Genomic DNA, 13,961 nt, shown 5'->3' with positions numbered 1-13,961 from the left:
AAATTTTTGAACATACAGTTTGGTATTAAATAAAGTAAAATACACAATGGTTTGCAGCTATAAGAGCTAGTAATAATACAGCGTTATTCGAACTTCGAACCTGTAAATTATTATGTAGTTTCATCAGAATTGCGAGACTATCTTGAGATCGATTGTTCTATAATAGTTTTTTTTAAAGCTTGAATTCATTTTATTGTATTTTTTAATATCTAGTCAAATCCTTTTTTTCAGTTTATAGTCTTTTTTTTCTTTCGTCAAAATTATCTTACGCTTAAATAATTATTAGTAGTAGATTGAAAAAGATTATTATTATCATGATTCATGATCGAAACATAATTTATACTGTCATATACATAGAGCATTATTGTTTAATACATGATCAATATACATTTATGTTATGCAAATTTTATTATTTATACCTAGATGTTAGTTGCAATATGTACATTTATTTTACATTCTTTATTTGTTTTATAATTGTCTGTTATACTACTTTTTTTATTTCATAATAATCTTAGAAAATCCTTTAAATGCTTAGATTATGCAACAGATAAACTTCCACCAGCTTTAGAAATTTTAGCAATCTCTTCTTTAAATTTAGCAATTGTTTCCTTTGCTAAGGTTAATTTTTCCTTAAATTCTATGACTTCCAATCTTATTTTGTTTCTTGCTTCTATTATTGCTTTCATTGTAGACTCCTTTTTGGCTTCAACTGCATAACAGAATAAAAATAATTTTCATATATGTATATTAAATCATTAATTTAAATAAAATGACTATATACAATCTGTATTATGGCGCCAAACACCAAAAGTTGTAGGTTTACTGGAGTTCAGTAAATGTTGCATTAAAGCTGTTGGATCTTGGAAAACTATTTCTTCATAAAACTCGGACACTAAGCTCTTTTTCCCTAGTTGTATCTCAGGTGTTGTTTGGAACAGTTTTAATATATGATATATAGTTACCTATTTAGAATATAAATAATTTCAATAAATTTGCATGATTGATATGCTTAGAATTATAAAAAATCTACTTACAGGACGTTCATTAGGGTCATGAAAATAAATTTTAATTACAATTTCAAATTCTCCCCAACCAGTTTCACTGAGTTCATAGGGAGCTTTGGTCATAATACGATTTGGATTGTTGTAACTTTCATGTAATTTAAAGTGAACTTTTTTGACATATGTAGACATGTCTTCATTATGATATGGTTTAACATAAACTGTCCATTGATGTGTATGGCCATCTTCTTCCCTTTTTTTACCAAAATAACGGGCTATATTGCCATACACAATTGGTTTCACTATCGTAACACCCTGGTTCAATAAAATTTAAATAATTATTTTTCATTCTTCTTCAACTTTACAATAAATACTCGAATAATTGTTATTTTAATTACTATTACGTTACATTTGTTTGTTGCTTTTTTCTACATGTATAGGTTAGGAACATAAAAGTGCATCGAACTTTTCACACTATTTAAAGGAAATATACCTTAACTCTACCACCAGAGTCAGGGCCAAATTCGTTAGTTGTTGCCATCATCCTGATTAGTTGTCCTGTTCATTACATAAAGACAAAATATTGGAAAATATCAACTAAGTGACATTACTGCCGATAATTTCAACGCTACCTAGTTTACACTAGCGCTATCTGGCATGACGCTAAACATTCAACACGCTTTTATTATAGAAAAGAACATTTTTTTGCGCATTTTTTATAATGCAATAAAAATATAAGGACGCAATTAAATGTTTAACATTTATATTAATCTTAGACGCAAAGATGGGTTGAAATTAAAAAACAGAGTATACTGTTTTCAAGTAAATGTATTTTTTCTCATCGTGAAGGGTATTAAAAAAATATGTACACTTCTCTTAAAATAAATTACACTTCGAAAAGTTCTTGATTTTCCACACAGCATAATCTTCTTGACAAAAATATTTTGGAATCTATTTCCTAATACCAGTAACTAGATTATCGTATGAGATAAATTTTTGAAATATAACATGATTCTCGCTCGGCACGATAGTTTCCGTAGAAGATTAAAGACAGCTGTTTCCTAATCGATAATATATGCAACTTGATAAGTTCATAATCGCCAGAATATGTTAGTATTAATAAAACATTTCTATAAAATACATAAACGTCATTATATAACCACTATGTATGTTAGAAATACCTGCGGGGATTGATTTTTTCTTTCTTTCCTATCGACGATTTACAAACAACACGAAATATATAACAAATCGAGAAGTTAAACATGTTTAATACGATACTATTTTTTAAATATAATACTCAAAATATAGATATAGGATTTTAGATATCAGGAAACTCAGTATCAGAACAAATTTACGTATGTGGTTACATATGCATTTAAGTTTCATAGGATTCTCTCCGTGATTTCGATTACATACAAACATCTGTATTTCGTCACAAGTCAAAATTTGTCACATTTTAACGCTACACTAGCATACGGCACGTATTAGAAAATCGACAGAATAGAAAGGAACCCTTTGATCACGTAATTCGTATAGAAATAATGTCGGATGATATCAGACATATTTCGTATATATTTGATTAAAATAAGGAGTTAAATGGATGCACGTTGCATCGGACGTATAAAGGCAGCCAGCTGCCAAAAGAATGCGTCTTCAGCACCTCGTAACGACGATTAGAATTAGCTCTGTCGTGCTACAATGTTGTCGTTATCAGGTGCGAGGCAATTTTTCTTTCCTTCGGAATTGTTCCTCTAGATATCCCGGGATCTGAAAAGAGTTTATACAACGACCGTTATATCGTTTAGACAATGGTTTGTAGCCATATACTAAGCATCAGCTACTACATATCTACTCCATCTAAATGAACAGAGATGTAAAAAGTAATTCGCACAAAATAATTAAGCAGGTTTTAATAATAACTCTTATAGTCACGTCGTACCGTTAAAACATATATATACATATACTTTATTTCCAGAACACTTATTCACTACGACGATCAATAAAACGAACAACGTTTCACTCGAGTAAATAATTTACCATAAAATATACGATTTGTTAAACAAACTGGACCATAAATGCAATCCTTCTGTGTGCTTTACGATGACGATAATTACAAATATATACAGGCTACTGTGACATCAAATATAACACTAAAATTGACATCTACGTGCGTGATACTACATCTCACATTGTTTATTACCCATACTATTCTAACAGAAAAATACATGCAACGCACTGTTTAATATACAAAGCTTAGAATTGGATGACATTTAGGACACATTAAATTAAGATTAGATACGAGGAAGTAGTCCCAATCCACTAATGGTCAGGCATTCTGAGAACATTAAAACATAAGAAACTTAAGGAATCGAGGTATTTTATTATGAGTAAGCAAAATAAGAGTGTGTCAATTTTTTCTTATTCTTTCTCTTTTGTTTCTGCTCGGCATACGGATGTATTTACAAGGAAGGAAAAAGAAACAATTGCTACTAGTAAATTGTGATCATTTTTACCTTTGGTTTTGGTCGATGAGTGTTCACTGCATCGATTGGTAATCGAATGTGTTCCACTTTACAGCCATAGGCAACTGGCGTTAATTTAATAATAGTATGTAGTGGCACTTGTAAATATGGTAATTCATCTGGAAGGAGACAAATATGATCAAAATTATTTTGTAAAGTGAAAAAAGAATAGAATCTTTGAATCACATAAATTACAGTAAGAAAAATAATGTCATGAGAAAAGATAAATATTATTTACTCATCAAATAATGGTTTGAAGTATAAGATAGATTACGTATGTATTCGACGCGTATGAAATTGATTAAACTACTCGCAATTTATGGAAATAAAATTATGTAAACAAGAACGACGGGTATCTTGGACTTCCGTCATACGTATAATTTCGTCACTCCCGATATCTCACTCTTTGCATACATATCTATTTTGTTCAGTTCATTTCGATACGTCGAAGATCCAAAGTTATACAACTTCGATATTTCCTGTTCAAGTATACATACGTTTATGTCGTATAACTATGATTTCTGTATTTACGATGTGGATGCATCTTATTCATCTTTTATTAATTTGATTAAGCAGTCGTTCTGATAAAGATATCTTCTCTCAATTATTTATATACTAATATCAACCATATAAATAAAATATTTGGAAATAAAGATATTTACCCGCACTTTTGTCTAGGAAGTAAGCAAATAGACATCGCAAAACTGCTTGGTGGCTAACAACCAAAACATTACCCTGTCGTTCTAATTCCATTATCACTGGTTCCAATCGCGCGACCAGATCTTCGTAACTTTCCCCTCTCGGATAACGATACGAGAATTTATTTTGATCTCTCGCGGCAAAGTCTGTCGGATACTTTTCTGCGATTTCTTCATAAGACATTTCTTCACAAATACCCTGTGCATAAATATGGTTTAATTATTATCATAAATAATTTTATATGCGAATATTTTTTTTGTCATTCAATAACTTTTATTATATATAAAGTAAATATTTTATTGACCCCAATTACGGTTTACAGGGTACAAAGAAGGCCATCTTTTATTAGTCCAACGTTAATCAAACATTTAAAAAGGAATTTTGAACAATAAAGTGTAAGAAACAATACTTTTTCATTCTATTTAAAACCATCTGATAAATTTTTATTGAAAACGGAAGTAATTAATTATTTCTCAGTTTACCGCGTCAATCTCATTTAACGCTTTCCATCTTTCTTGGGGCACATTCACGTCACTTGCCGTTTGAATGGTCCTCTTCAGCCAGCTAGTCCACACTCGCAATCCCTACAATTATGAAAAATGTTATAGTTTGCTTAAATACAAAACCAAGATTTTTTTCTGCCCCATGTCTGTGCTCGTACCTGAATATCCTGGCCAGTGATGTAGTTAGCCAATGCTTTGGCATATTCCCAGCCCCTAACGCTCAACTCCGAGTCTCCGCCTATCTTACCTTCGAGGTTCATCACGCTCTCGCCGTGCCTAGTTAAATAGATCGTACGTGGCACTATATGGATGTTCATAAGGTAATAAACTATCCTACTTTGTATGTGACCCTCGTGCTTATGGACCAGCACTTTTTCGCCAGTGTTGTAAATTTTCATAAAGGATAAATCACTTTCTTGATTCTCGTCCAATGGCTGATACTTTTCTCGATAGTGCTCGATTCGTAGCATGAAATCAGCCAGTACTTCCTCCTTGTTCATATTCGTATAATCTGGACTACTCACTTTTACCTATACGTTAAAAAGTTTTATGTTGTTAATTGTTAATCTTTCTTAATTAAAATGTTAATAACTTTGTCGCAAGGAATCAAAGCTAATTTACGAATTGATTAAAAAGGGAAAGCTCTTTCATCTCCTGTGTATTTCATACATTATCCGATAAGATATTGAAACAATATTTAAAAATAAAACATCTGAATCTATATAGATCAATACTTTAAGAATTATTACGAGTTTCAAATGGACTTAGAAGAGCCATTTCCTTACTTCCATAATATTCTGTTCAACGATCTCAGGATCGTTGCAAACAGATTCGACAAAGAAGAGCTTGAAGCCCATTTTCTCGACCACGATGTCCCTGATTAGTTGTCGTCTCTCGATGGTCGAGTTGGTGGCGTCGAACACAGCCACTTCGCCGTCCCCGCTCTCCAACCATTGGCAGACGTCCTTAAGCGCGTCCATCGCGCACTGGGTACGTATTGCCATTGCTTTAATATTATCAGGACGGAAAAATTCGTGACATTGATAAGCAGTGGTTGCATGTCGCCTGTATTCTCCCAAGTTGAACACCTTTGTATTTATACCAATCCAATTGAGGTATCTACACAGCTTCTTTGAGATGTACGTTTTACCACGGGCAGGCAACCCCACCATAGCAATCACATGCGGCTTGTTTACACAATTCGCTCGTTCGCCTGCAATTATCAAACATATTACATAAAAGAAAGTTTCAGAATTATTTTTTATCGTATGCCGGTCATTTTCAAGAAAATAATTTTGATTAGATGTAATTTTATCGGATTAGGATCTAAATATCATTGTACATACACATCAACCAGTTATTGGGTTTCATTTAGATAGTCTAGATAGGAAATTAATTTTTTCAAGTGCAATTGTCACTGTGCGATATCGTTCAATTTTCACGCAGTAGTAAATGGCAACTGTTGGTTTCTAGTAATATTAGTCTGGTATTTCGTTCGATACGTGCACAATGCGTGCTTTATTTATCTATATATTTTTATACATATGTATACATATGTACATAGATGTATTTTTTATTTGTCTTTGTTAGTTTTCCTGGTATATTAATAGCGTACTGTCCTTCAAATGCGAGAAAATTATCGTATTAATTTGTTGTTATTATTACTCAGTCGCATGTTCCGTTAAAATATCTGATAATTGAAGATACATAATCGTACGAAGTCTGGTCTCTGAATCTGCGTAGATCGCTCACACTCTTAACATGCCTTAGATTTATAACGAGAACGAAATCAACTAGCTGTCCAAAGAAATTTACGCAATTTCGGGTCAGTGCTATTAATGACTACTTGCCTATTTTCACTGGCTTAAAATACGGGAATAATCGATCCGGAATTGTAACCAAAATAACGGAAATTGAGTTGTGAGTTCAACGCATTTTTTACGATTCGATGATCTTCGCTAGATAAAAATTAGATCGCATTGTGATGATATGAACCGTGTTTGGTTCCGATACAGCTTTTCAAACGTAAACATTTTGTTATCTGACACTCTTTGCGAAATAACCTTATGGCTCGACAAACATGTAAACGCGTGCCATCATTTTTCATCTTTCGTCCAATATTCTCAGATTAACTTTATCGTTCAACTATTTTTAGTAATCGAGCAAAGACCAAGGTACAATTGCAGGAAAGATATAACCACAAAAAATGCCTTCTTTGCAAATTTTCATGAGATAAAGAAACGCATCAAATCGGCGATTCTTCCATCTACTTAAAAAATCAATTACCTTTGGAACTCTTACAACTAGCGCTGAAACATTATTTACGGTATTTCATTGTTTATATAACAAATATTCTTTTATGTTCTAATAAATGTTTTTCATATTATGATTATTTGGGATTGTTCTCGTAAGTTTATTAAAATAATACTTATACAATAGAAATTTTCTAATGTAGAATTTTCATTGACTTTTGAGAAACACTTGATAGTAGATACTTTGTTTCTATAATAAAATACTGATGATCAAATGTTTATATGAACACCCGTAAACTAGAAATTCTGAAAATAAGGTGGATTGATCGTAGCAATGAATCTTTGCAATCAAGGTCAAAATTAAAGTCGTTCCTATGGTGTCAAATACAGCTTTGTACCGGTTTCAATCAGTTTCACGTTACCATAGATTTCAGTCAATTAATACGATCTCTTGTCACATACATATGTATCCTACGTAATTGTGTCATTCGTGTGAATGCGGCTCACGCGGTTCAACATGGAGTATCTTTTCAGGTTATGTTCTCGTAGGATAATGATAGAATACAGTAACAGTAACCCACGTGATAAATAGCATATATTTATAGAGAAACCAATATTTCTAAGAATATAATAAATATCAAATAGGCGAAAACAAATGACAAGTACTTTAATAAAAAGATTCACTTTGCAATCAAATGAGTCTCGCTTCTCAATTGTTTCTTCAAAAAACTTCAATACAACAGTTTCTATTACTTAAAAAAGCAAAAAATAAGCATTAGAAATATTTAAATTTAATTATTTATATTTAGATTTCAATATTTATGGGAGAAATAATAATATTATTTCTCAGTATATCTTACCACGAATAGGAAAAGGCTTTGTTTGAATGGTGTCCGAGCTCGGTGGTGTGTAATGCATTTTGATTTTTGGATCAGTCATCCTACGACACCATGTAGATTTTCTTTCAGCCTCAGTAGACTTGTACAGATGTTTCAGTAACTTCTGTTTATTAAGAAAAGGAACACTGAAATCTCAATTTCACTAAACCAAAACACTCCACGTATGTCACTTATTAAACACGCATTAGAAGTTCGTCGTGTTAAGTTCACTGTCACTGCGGCCTCATCCTATAATTCATATTTACAGAATGTCATCGTACGTTAAATTTAGTATATGATATTATATAGTTATTATCGCAGAACTACTGAAACGGTGAGATTTGACGAAAGTGCTGCAACAGGGAGTCGCGACCGCGAGCTATCTCACTGTGGGAGAGAGAGAGAGAGAGAAGACTCTTCTTCAGGAGAACTATGCGCATCTACTGTTGACCGGAGAAGTCCAGACTTTAGTACGCACCGCGCAACGCAATGCATATCCCTTGAATTTTACAGCGATTATTATTACGTACAGATCGTGGCGCGGGGAAATCTTGTCAGCAGTAACTCTCATCGTGTGGCTCCGTTTTCTTTTATAAAACGAATATCAAATGACGTTTCACTGTGTTAAAAAATACTCTCGTTTTATACATAAGACATATCATTTTGAAAAAGAATTGATATGCTGAAAGAACGATATTTATTTTAAGATGAAAACGAATCATAGATATATATTGAATTTTTGACAAACACCACTGTTATATGAGATACTTCTGGCCAGTCCGTAGCCTCGAGAATGATCACGCGACTTCTTTTGACGTCATTTATTGTTTTCCAACCAATTCTTCCTGATTTGATATAGAAAAATATGAGACCATTGAAACGAAGGTGTCCCCTATACTTTGTCGTACTTACTGCAAATAGTTGCTTACCAAATATGAAAATCTGTGGTCTTCCGTAAAAATGATAAGTTTGACCGAATCCCCGCTTATTTTATCACTTGTTTCGGTAACCAATAAGAAACATTCTCAACTAAAAATGTAACGAATAGGAGTATGTGATTCTGCAGAAGGTATCAGTTATGCCGTATCTCTTATAGATACATTAAATATATTTTAAAGGAGGAAAAGATTCTGTTCTTTAAAAAGCTAGTTATTGTATTGCGTGCCGTGTGGGGAGGGAGAGTTCTAAAAAAAAAGACTAGATTATCATGCTAGGGATCACTAGTGTCCAGATTTTGTTCCTTTGTTAAATTCTTTACCTTGAATAAGATTTCTTATTTGTAAATGGACAGATATAAAACCTTTATATTGATCAGAATGACTTACTAATATTACTAGATTTTTATAAGAGTAATATAAGATATACATTACCGTCTTTTTTAAGTTACAAGATTTCTCTTTAACACTAAAATTGAACGGAGAACTGTTGAAGTACTTTGAGCGCCGGTATTACAGTATGGAAAGGTGCCGGTAGGGTGCATGGGTACCTCTATGGTTAATTATCGGTACTATCAATTGCGATCCAGTAAAGCAAAACGCGACGGCAGTGCTCTTAGAAAAAAACAGGAAGAATTATCCGATACCAGGAGTTTAAAAAACTTACCAATTCGAGATTGTCATCGATTAAGGTAGGAGATATTTTAAGATGTACAGTGGTACATACAGAATGAGATTTTGGGAATTTAGAATGAAATAGACATTCTTAAAATTGGGCGTGTGGCACCGCCTTTTTCACTATTCGTCACTCTGATCATTTACAATTTTTTTTTTAATTATTTTATTGTTTTTTCCTCACAACTAAGTATAAAAATGTAAATGATACTTTAATTTTCCTGAAAAGATATATACCTTTTTAATTAATTTTTCTTATGCCCATATCCACAGGCTTAATGTATTAATATAAAAATATTAAATGCTACTGTATATATCAAAATACTTCTTAGACTGGTTGGTCTTGCATTTTATAACTGTAACTATAAAAAAACATAAATTAATTTGGTAACTTATGAACGTTACAATAACCTTTTTGTATAATATTTTTTTAATACATTGGTTCTAAGAAAAGATGATTAGTGTGATATTTTTGAAGAAGGAAATTATTGGTTACCCAGTTCTTATTGTTTAAGATATCTTTTAGGGTACTATCGGTCTTACAAATATATATATATTTATGTATACATTATTAATTATATGAAAGTGTTTATCATCATAAAAGCTATTTTGATGTTATAGATATGATATCAAATCAATAGATATAATTAATTTATATCTCATAAACAAGTGTGAAATAAACAGAATATAGGTAAATGTATACTGCTGACCCTATTCTTGGATTTCCCACATGCACAGTAGTTTCACATCCTGTCTTTGTTTAATATAATGTCTTTTAATAATGATCATTTGTTGAAAAATCTTTAATTTAATTAAAACATGCCAGTATTTGTATGAAATAAAGTTTTAAGGTTTTTTTATCTTCAATATTAAACTTTATATATATGATTTCAGAAATATAAACCAAAATGTCCAAAAAGCCAGGTACCACTCAAGCAATGCATAAGGTTATAATGGTTGGAAGTGGAGGTGTAGGAAAATCTGCTCTTACGTTACAATTTATGTATGATGAGGTACATTGATTTCATAAAAGTATATAAAAAAAATCGTGTTATATTATTGATTGATTGTTTTCTGTTTATATACAAATTAGTTTGTTGAAGATTATGAACCTACAAAAGCAGATTCCTACAGAAAGAAAGTTGTATTGGATGCAGAAGAAGTACAAATAGACATATTAGATACTGCAGGACAGGAAGATTATGCAGCAATTCGAGATAATTATTTCCGAAGTGGAGAAGGATTTCTTTGTGTATTTTCTATAACTGAGGATGATAGTTTTCAAGCTACTCAAGAATTTAGGTGAGTAACTAATTATTTAATCTGTGGGAGCTACATGTATTTGATTTTCAAGACAAAATTATTTAATTTTATATATTTAGAGAACAGATTCTTAGGGTAAAAAACGATGAAAACATTCCATTTTTATTAGTGGGGAATAAATGTGATTTACAAGAAAAGAGAAAAGTTAGTTTAGCTGAAGCTCAAGCCAGGTCACAACAATGGGGTGTACCATATGTAGAAACAAGTGCAAAGACAAAAGAAAATGTTGATAAGGTAATGATTAAATTATAAGTTTCAACTTTTATAGACATTATATGGAAATAAATGTCTCTTAGAAAATTAACGTTATTAACAATTTTATGTTAATAATGACAAAATTTATATATTTATAATTGTATGTAAAAAAATGCACATGCATCATTGACATTTTGTTATCGTCTCAAATTTATTAGAGTTTTTAGAACACAAAAATTGCATGAAATATATTTAATTAGCTTTACATATAATTTACTGTATGTTTTATTTCCTATGCTACACATACATCTTATAGCTTTTGCACACATAATTCTGCAATAAAAACATACTGATATAAATATAATACAATATATAAATGTATATTGCATTTTTCTTTTTAAATTTATAAAGCACTTTCTCAAGCCTTGAAGCTTTGAGATGGCATCAATTGCACATTTGCAGGTATTTTTCGACTTGATGCGTGAAATAAGATCGCGCAAGATTGAAGATAAATCAGCAAGCAACGGTCGCGGAAAGGACCGTGCCAAGAGGAAGAAAAAGAAGTGCAAAATTCTATAGGTTTGCTTTTTTTGCACTGTTTTTGATCTTTCATAAGTGGACAACTGGATGATGATTCAGAAATTTTGTACATTGCAGTATTCTTTTCATTTTTTTCTGAAATTTAAATAAGTATTTATATGTGCAATTATCAGCAGGTAACAATTATACCAAAAGTATCAACCTTCTGCAAGAGTGTCTCTCAGGCATGTACAAAAGAAAATTACTTATATAAATTTCGCTTGTTATGTTGTTTCCAGCTTATGCCTGAAACACTGCATATGCATGTACAACTTCAATTCAATATCACAAATTACAAAGGCACAGATTGACTTTTTTGTTAATTTTTGAGACGTTTATTATAAAAGCAAAAAGAATGGGAATGAATTTATAAATTTTTACATGACATAGTAAATATAGCTCATTGATATGCATGTTTATTTTAGCGATGCAGATACCATACATTGTCGCACTGTATTTCTATTTATTCAACGCGTTTTATACTATATCTTAGTTTCACCAATTTAATAAATAAAACTTAAGCGACAGATACGGACAGAAAATAGATTTTATTTTTGGTCCTAATATTGATAATACATAGTACAATTACTATAACCATGGATTTTAAATATTAAATAGAGATATAAAATGGAAATTGATAGTTTTTTTGTATTCTATTGCAGGTATTCTTTGACTTAATGCGTGCAATAGCTGCACGTAAAGCACAGGAAAACCAAGGAGACGGAAATGAACAGAAAAAAAGAAGTTGCTGTATTTTGCTCTAACAAACACAAAACAACGCGTATAGCTGCTATAATGGACCGTTCGACTTCTAATTGCGAAAACCTGAGTAAGAGAAGTGTATTTGTATACATACATACATCTATATATACATATAAGTGAGTGACATACACATACATATGCAGAAGGAAGTTTTCTGACACTTTACAGTGAATTGACAGTAAAAATAAATATGAAGAAATTGTATTAAAAACGCATAATTTAAATGTTATTTAATAATTATCATATTAATAGGTGTAAACTTTGTACTCTTTTCCACTAAACCACTAAATAATTAATTTGTAATGTACTGGTGCATATAATTATAATTCGTAGATACTACTATTAATTTATGTCGCAATATTTATTATAATGCAACAACAGTAACAAAGTTTTTAACAATGCACAAAATTACATTATATATATAGATGAACCCATTTCAAAATTTTTCATTACCACTAGAGTGCTGAAATATATATAGTTATTTAATTAAATGCTATAAAAATGAAAGGAAGAACCAGAAAAGGTGAAGAAGAAAGATTAATGTATATGTATATGTACATGTTCATGCAATGTATGTTCATGTATACATACATTATACATGTATACTAAGCACAATATTTCATGATGATTTAATGATGGTTAACAAAAAAAAATGTTGCAAATATTTATTATAGAAACTCTGTAACCGATTTTATTTGCAAATAAAATTATTATATATTCATTGGTGTATTTTGTATGTTTCTTTGAATCCTTGGATGATTTCAGCACTCTTGCTTTATGTTATCATTTATTAATAAAATCTTAATATTTTCGACTTGCTTAAATTTGTTGTAGAATGAGACAGTCACGGCACTGTAAAGTACAGAAGACATACATGTGGTAACTAATCCACAGTTTATTTATCATTTGTAATATGTTATAAGACTAGTTTGCAATATACAGCTATGTACAAATGTAATACAATTTATTATTTTCATATTAAAGTAGCTTTGTATCTCTTCTGAACAAGCAAATATAAATAGAATAATTATATTTACATCTGAGAAAACAACAAAAACGTTGATTCTGATTTTCAGAGAAAGTAGTTCTATTTTGAAAAAATAATATAACTTTTTTTTCACCTATAACCTTTTTAACCTTTGGTTAAAAAGATCATTAAATATATGTATTTTATAGCACAGGTCATTATTCAAAAATACACATTCTTATTATTAAGCAAGTAATTAAAATGTATACAAAATATTGTGTCTATAAATTAATGTATTTCAATAGACTGAGAACATTATTAATGCTAATCTAAAAGACTTGAACCTCTATGAGGTGCATTTATTTGTGGAAAATTAAGAAAGTCTTGATATTATATTTACATTTTACACCTCTGTCTCTCTCTCTCTCTCTCTCTCTCTCTATATATATATATATATATATAATATTTTATATATATATATATATGTGAAAAATGTGAGTGCGCGTGTGTGTGTATGTATATGTATATATATATATACACACGCGCGCACACACACACACGTATGTAGGTACTATTAAGTACTGGAACTTTACAAAATGGTTATGATTTGAAACATATTTATTAAATAACATTTTAGAGGATAAGTAATATTTTTTCTGCACTTTCCTTT

At 30.7% G+C, this 13,961-nt stretch overlaps 3 protein-coding genes across 16 annotated transcripts; 1 reads left to right on the top strand and 2 right to left on the bottom strand.

The window, feature by feature from the left end:
• Positions 1 to 293: 293 nt before the first annotated feature.
• On the bottom strand, positions 294 to 1,679 carry LOC100749991 (YEATS domain-containing protein 4). The gene is made up of 4 exons (XM_012383174.2): positions 1,495 to 1,679; positions 1,035 to 1,316; positions 782 to 962; positions 294 to 709 (listed from the first exon to the last, which is right to left on the bottom strand). The coding sequence occupies exons 1-4, from the start codon at positions 1,543 to 1,545 to the stop codon at positions 537 to 539; spliced, it is 687 nt and encodes a 228-aa protein (XP_012238597.1). The 5' UTR covers positions 1,546 to 1,679; the 3' UTR covers positions 294 to 536.
• Positions 1,680 to 1,880: 201 nt separating this feature from the next.
• On the bottom strand, positions 1,881 to 9,359 carry LOC100749754 (6-phosphofructo-2-kinase/fructose-2,6-bisphosphatase 1). Of its 10 annotated transcripts, XM_033319670.1 has the most exons (10): positions 9,226 to 9,359; positions 8,785 to 8,884; positions 8,606 to 8,700; positions 7,838 to 8,104; positions 5,511 to 5,938; positions 4,884 to 5,255; positions 4,705 to 4,806; positions 4,186 to 4,420; positions 3,515 to 3,642; positions 2,203 to 2,768 (listed from the first exon to the last, which is right to left on the bottom strand). In XM_033319670.1, the coding sequence occupies exons 4-10, from the start codon at positions 7,914 to 7,916 to the stop codon at positions 2,712 to 2,714; spliced, it is 1,401 nt and encodes a 466-aa protein (XP_033175561.1). In that variant the 5' UTR covers positions 7,917 to 8,104; positions 8,606 to 8,700; positions 8,785 to 8,884; positions 9,226 to 9,359; the 3' UTR covers positions 2,203 to 2,711. The 10 variants fall into 10 exon arrangements, 8 of the variants coding, with proteins under 8 accessions (XP_024221903.1, XP_024221904.1, XP_033175560.1 ...); XM_024366135.2 differs by lacking the exon at positions 9,226 to 9,359 and having other exon boundaries at positions 1,881 to 2,768; positions 8,785 to 9,136; XM_012383183.3 differs by lacking the exon at positions 8,606 to 8,700.
• LOC105680492 (ras-related protein Ral-a) lies at positions 8,799 to 13,356 on the top strand. Of its 5 annotated transcripts, none has more exons than XM_033319672.1 (7): positions 8,799 to 8,809; positions 10,150 to 10,156; positions 10,360 to 10,478; positions 10,559 to 10,767; positions 10,848 to 11,022; positions 11,446 to 11,562; positions 12,225 to 13,356. In XM_033319672.1, the coding sequence occupies exons 3-6, from the start codon at positions 10,374 to 10,376 to the stop codon at positions 11,560 to 11,562; spliced, it is 606 nt and encodes a 201-aa protein (XP_033175563.1). In that variant the 5' UTR covers positions 8,799 to 8,809; positions 10,150 to 10,156; positions 10,360 to 10,373; the 3' UTR covers positions 12,225 to 13,356. The 5 variants fall into 5 exon arrangements, 4 of the variants coding, with proteins under 4 accessions (XP_033175563.1, XP_024221907.1, XP_012238610.1 ...); XR_004461338.1 differs by lacking the exons at positions 8,799 to 8,809; positions 10,150 to 10,156 and adding exons at positions 9,353 to 9,482; positions 11,697 to 11,747 and having other exon boundaries at positions 12,225 to 12,295; XM_024366139.2 differs by lacking the exons at positions 8,799 to 8,809; positions 10,150 to 10,156 and adding exons at positions 9,353 to 9,482; positions 11,700 to 11,747 and having other exon boundaries at positions 12,225 to 12,295.
• The last annotated feature ends 605 nt before the right edge of the window (positions 13,357 to 13,961 follow it).

The sequence above is a fragment of the Bombus impatiens genome, unplaced genomic scaffold, assembly GCF_000188095.3.
Source record: "Bombus impatiens unplaced genomic scaffold, BIMP_2.2 scf_0203, whole genome shotgun sequence".
Classification (NCBI taxonomy): domain Eukaryota; kingdom Metazoa; phylum Arthropoda; class Insecta; order Hymenoptera; family Apidae; genus Bombus; species Bombus impatiens.
This window is presented reverse-complemented; position numbering and strand designations above follow the sequence as displayed.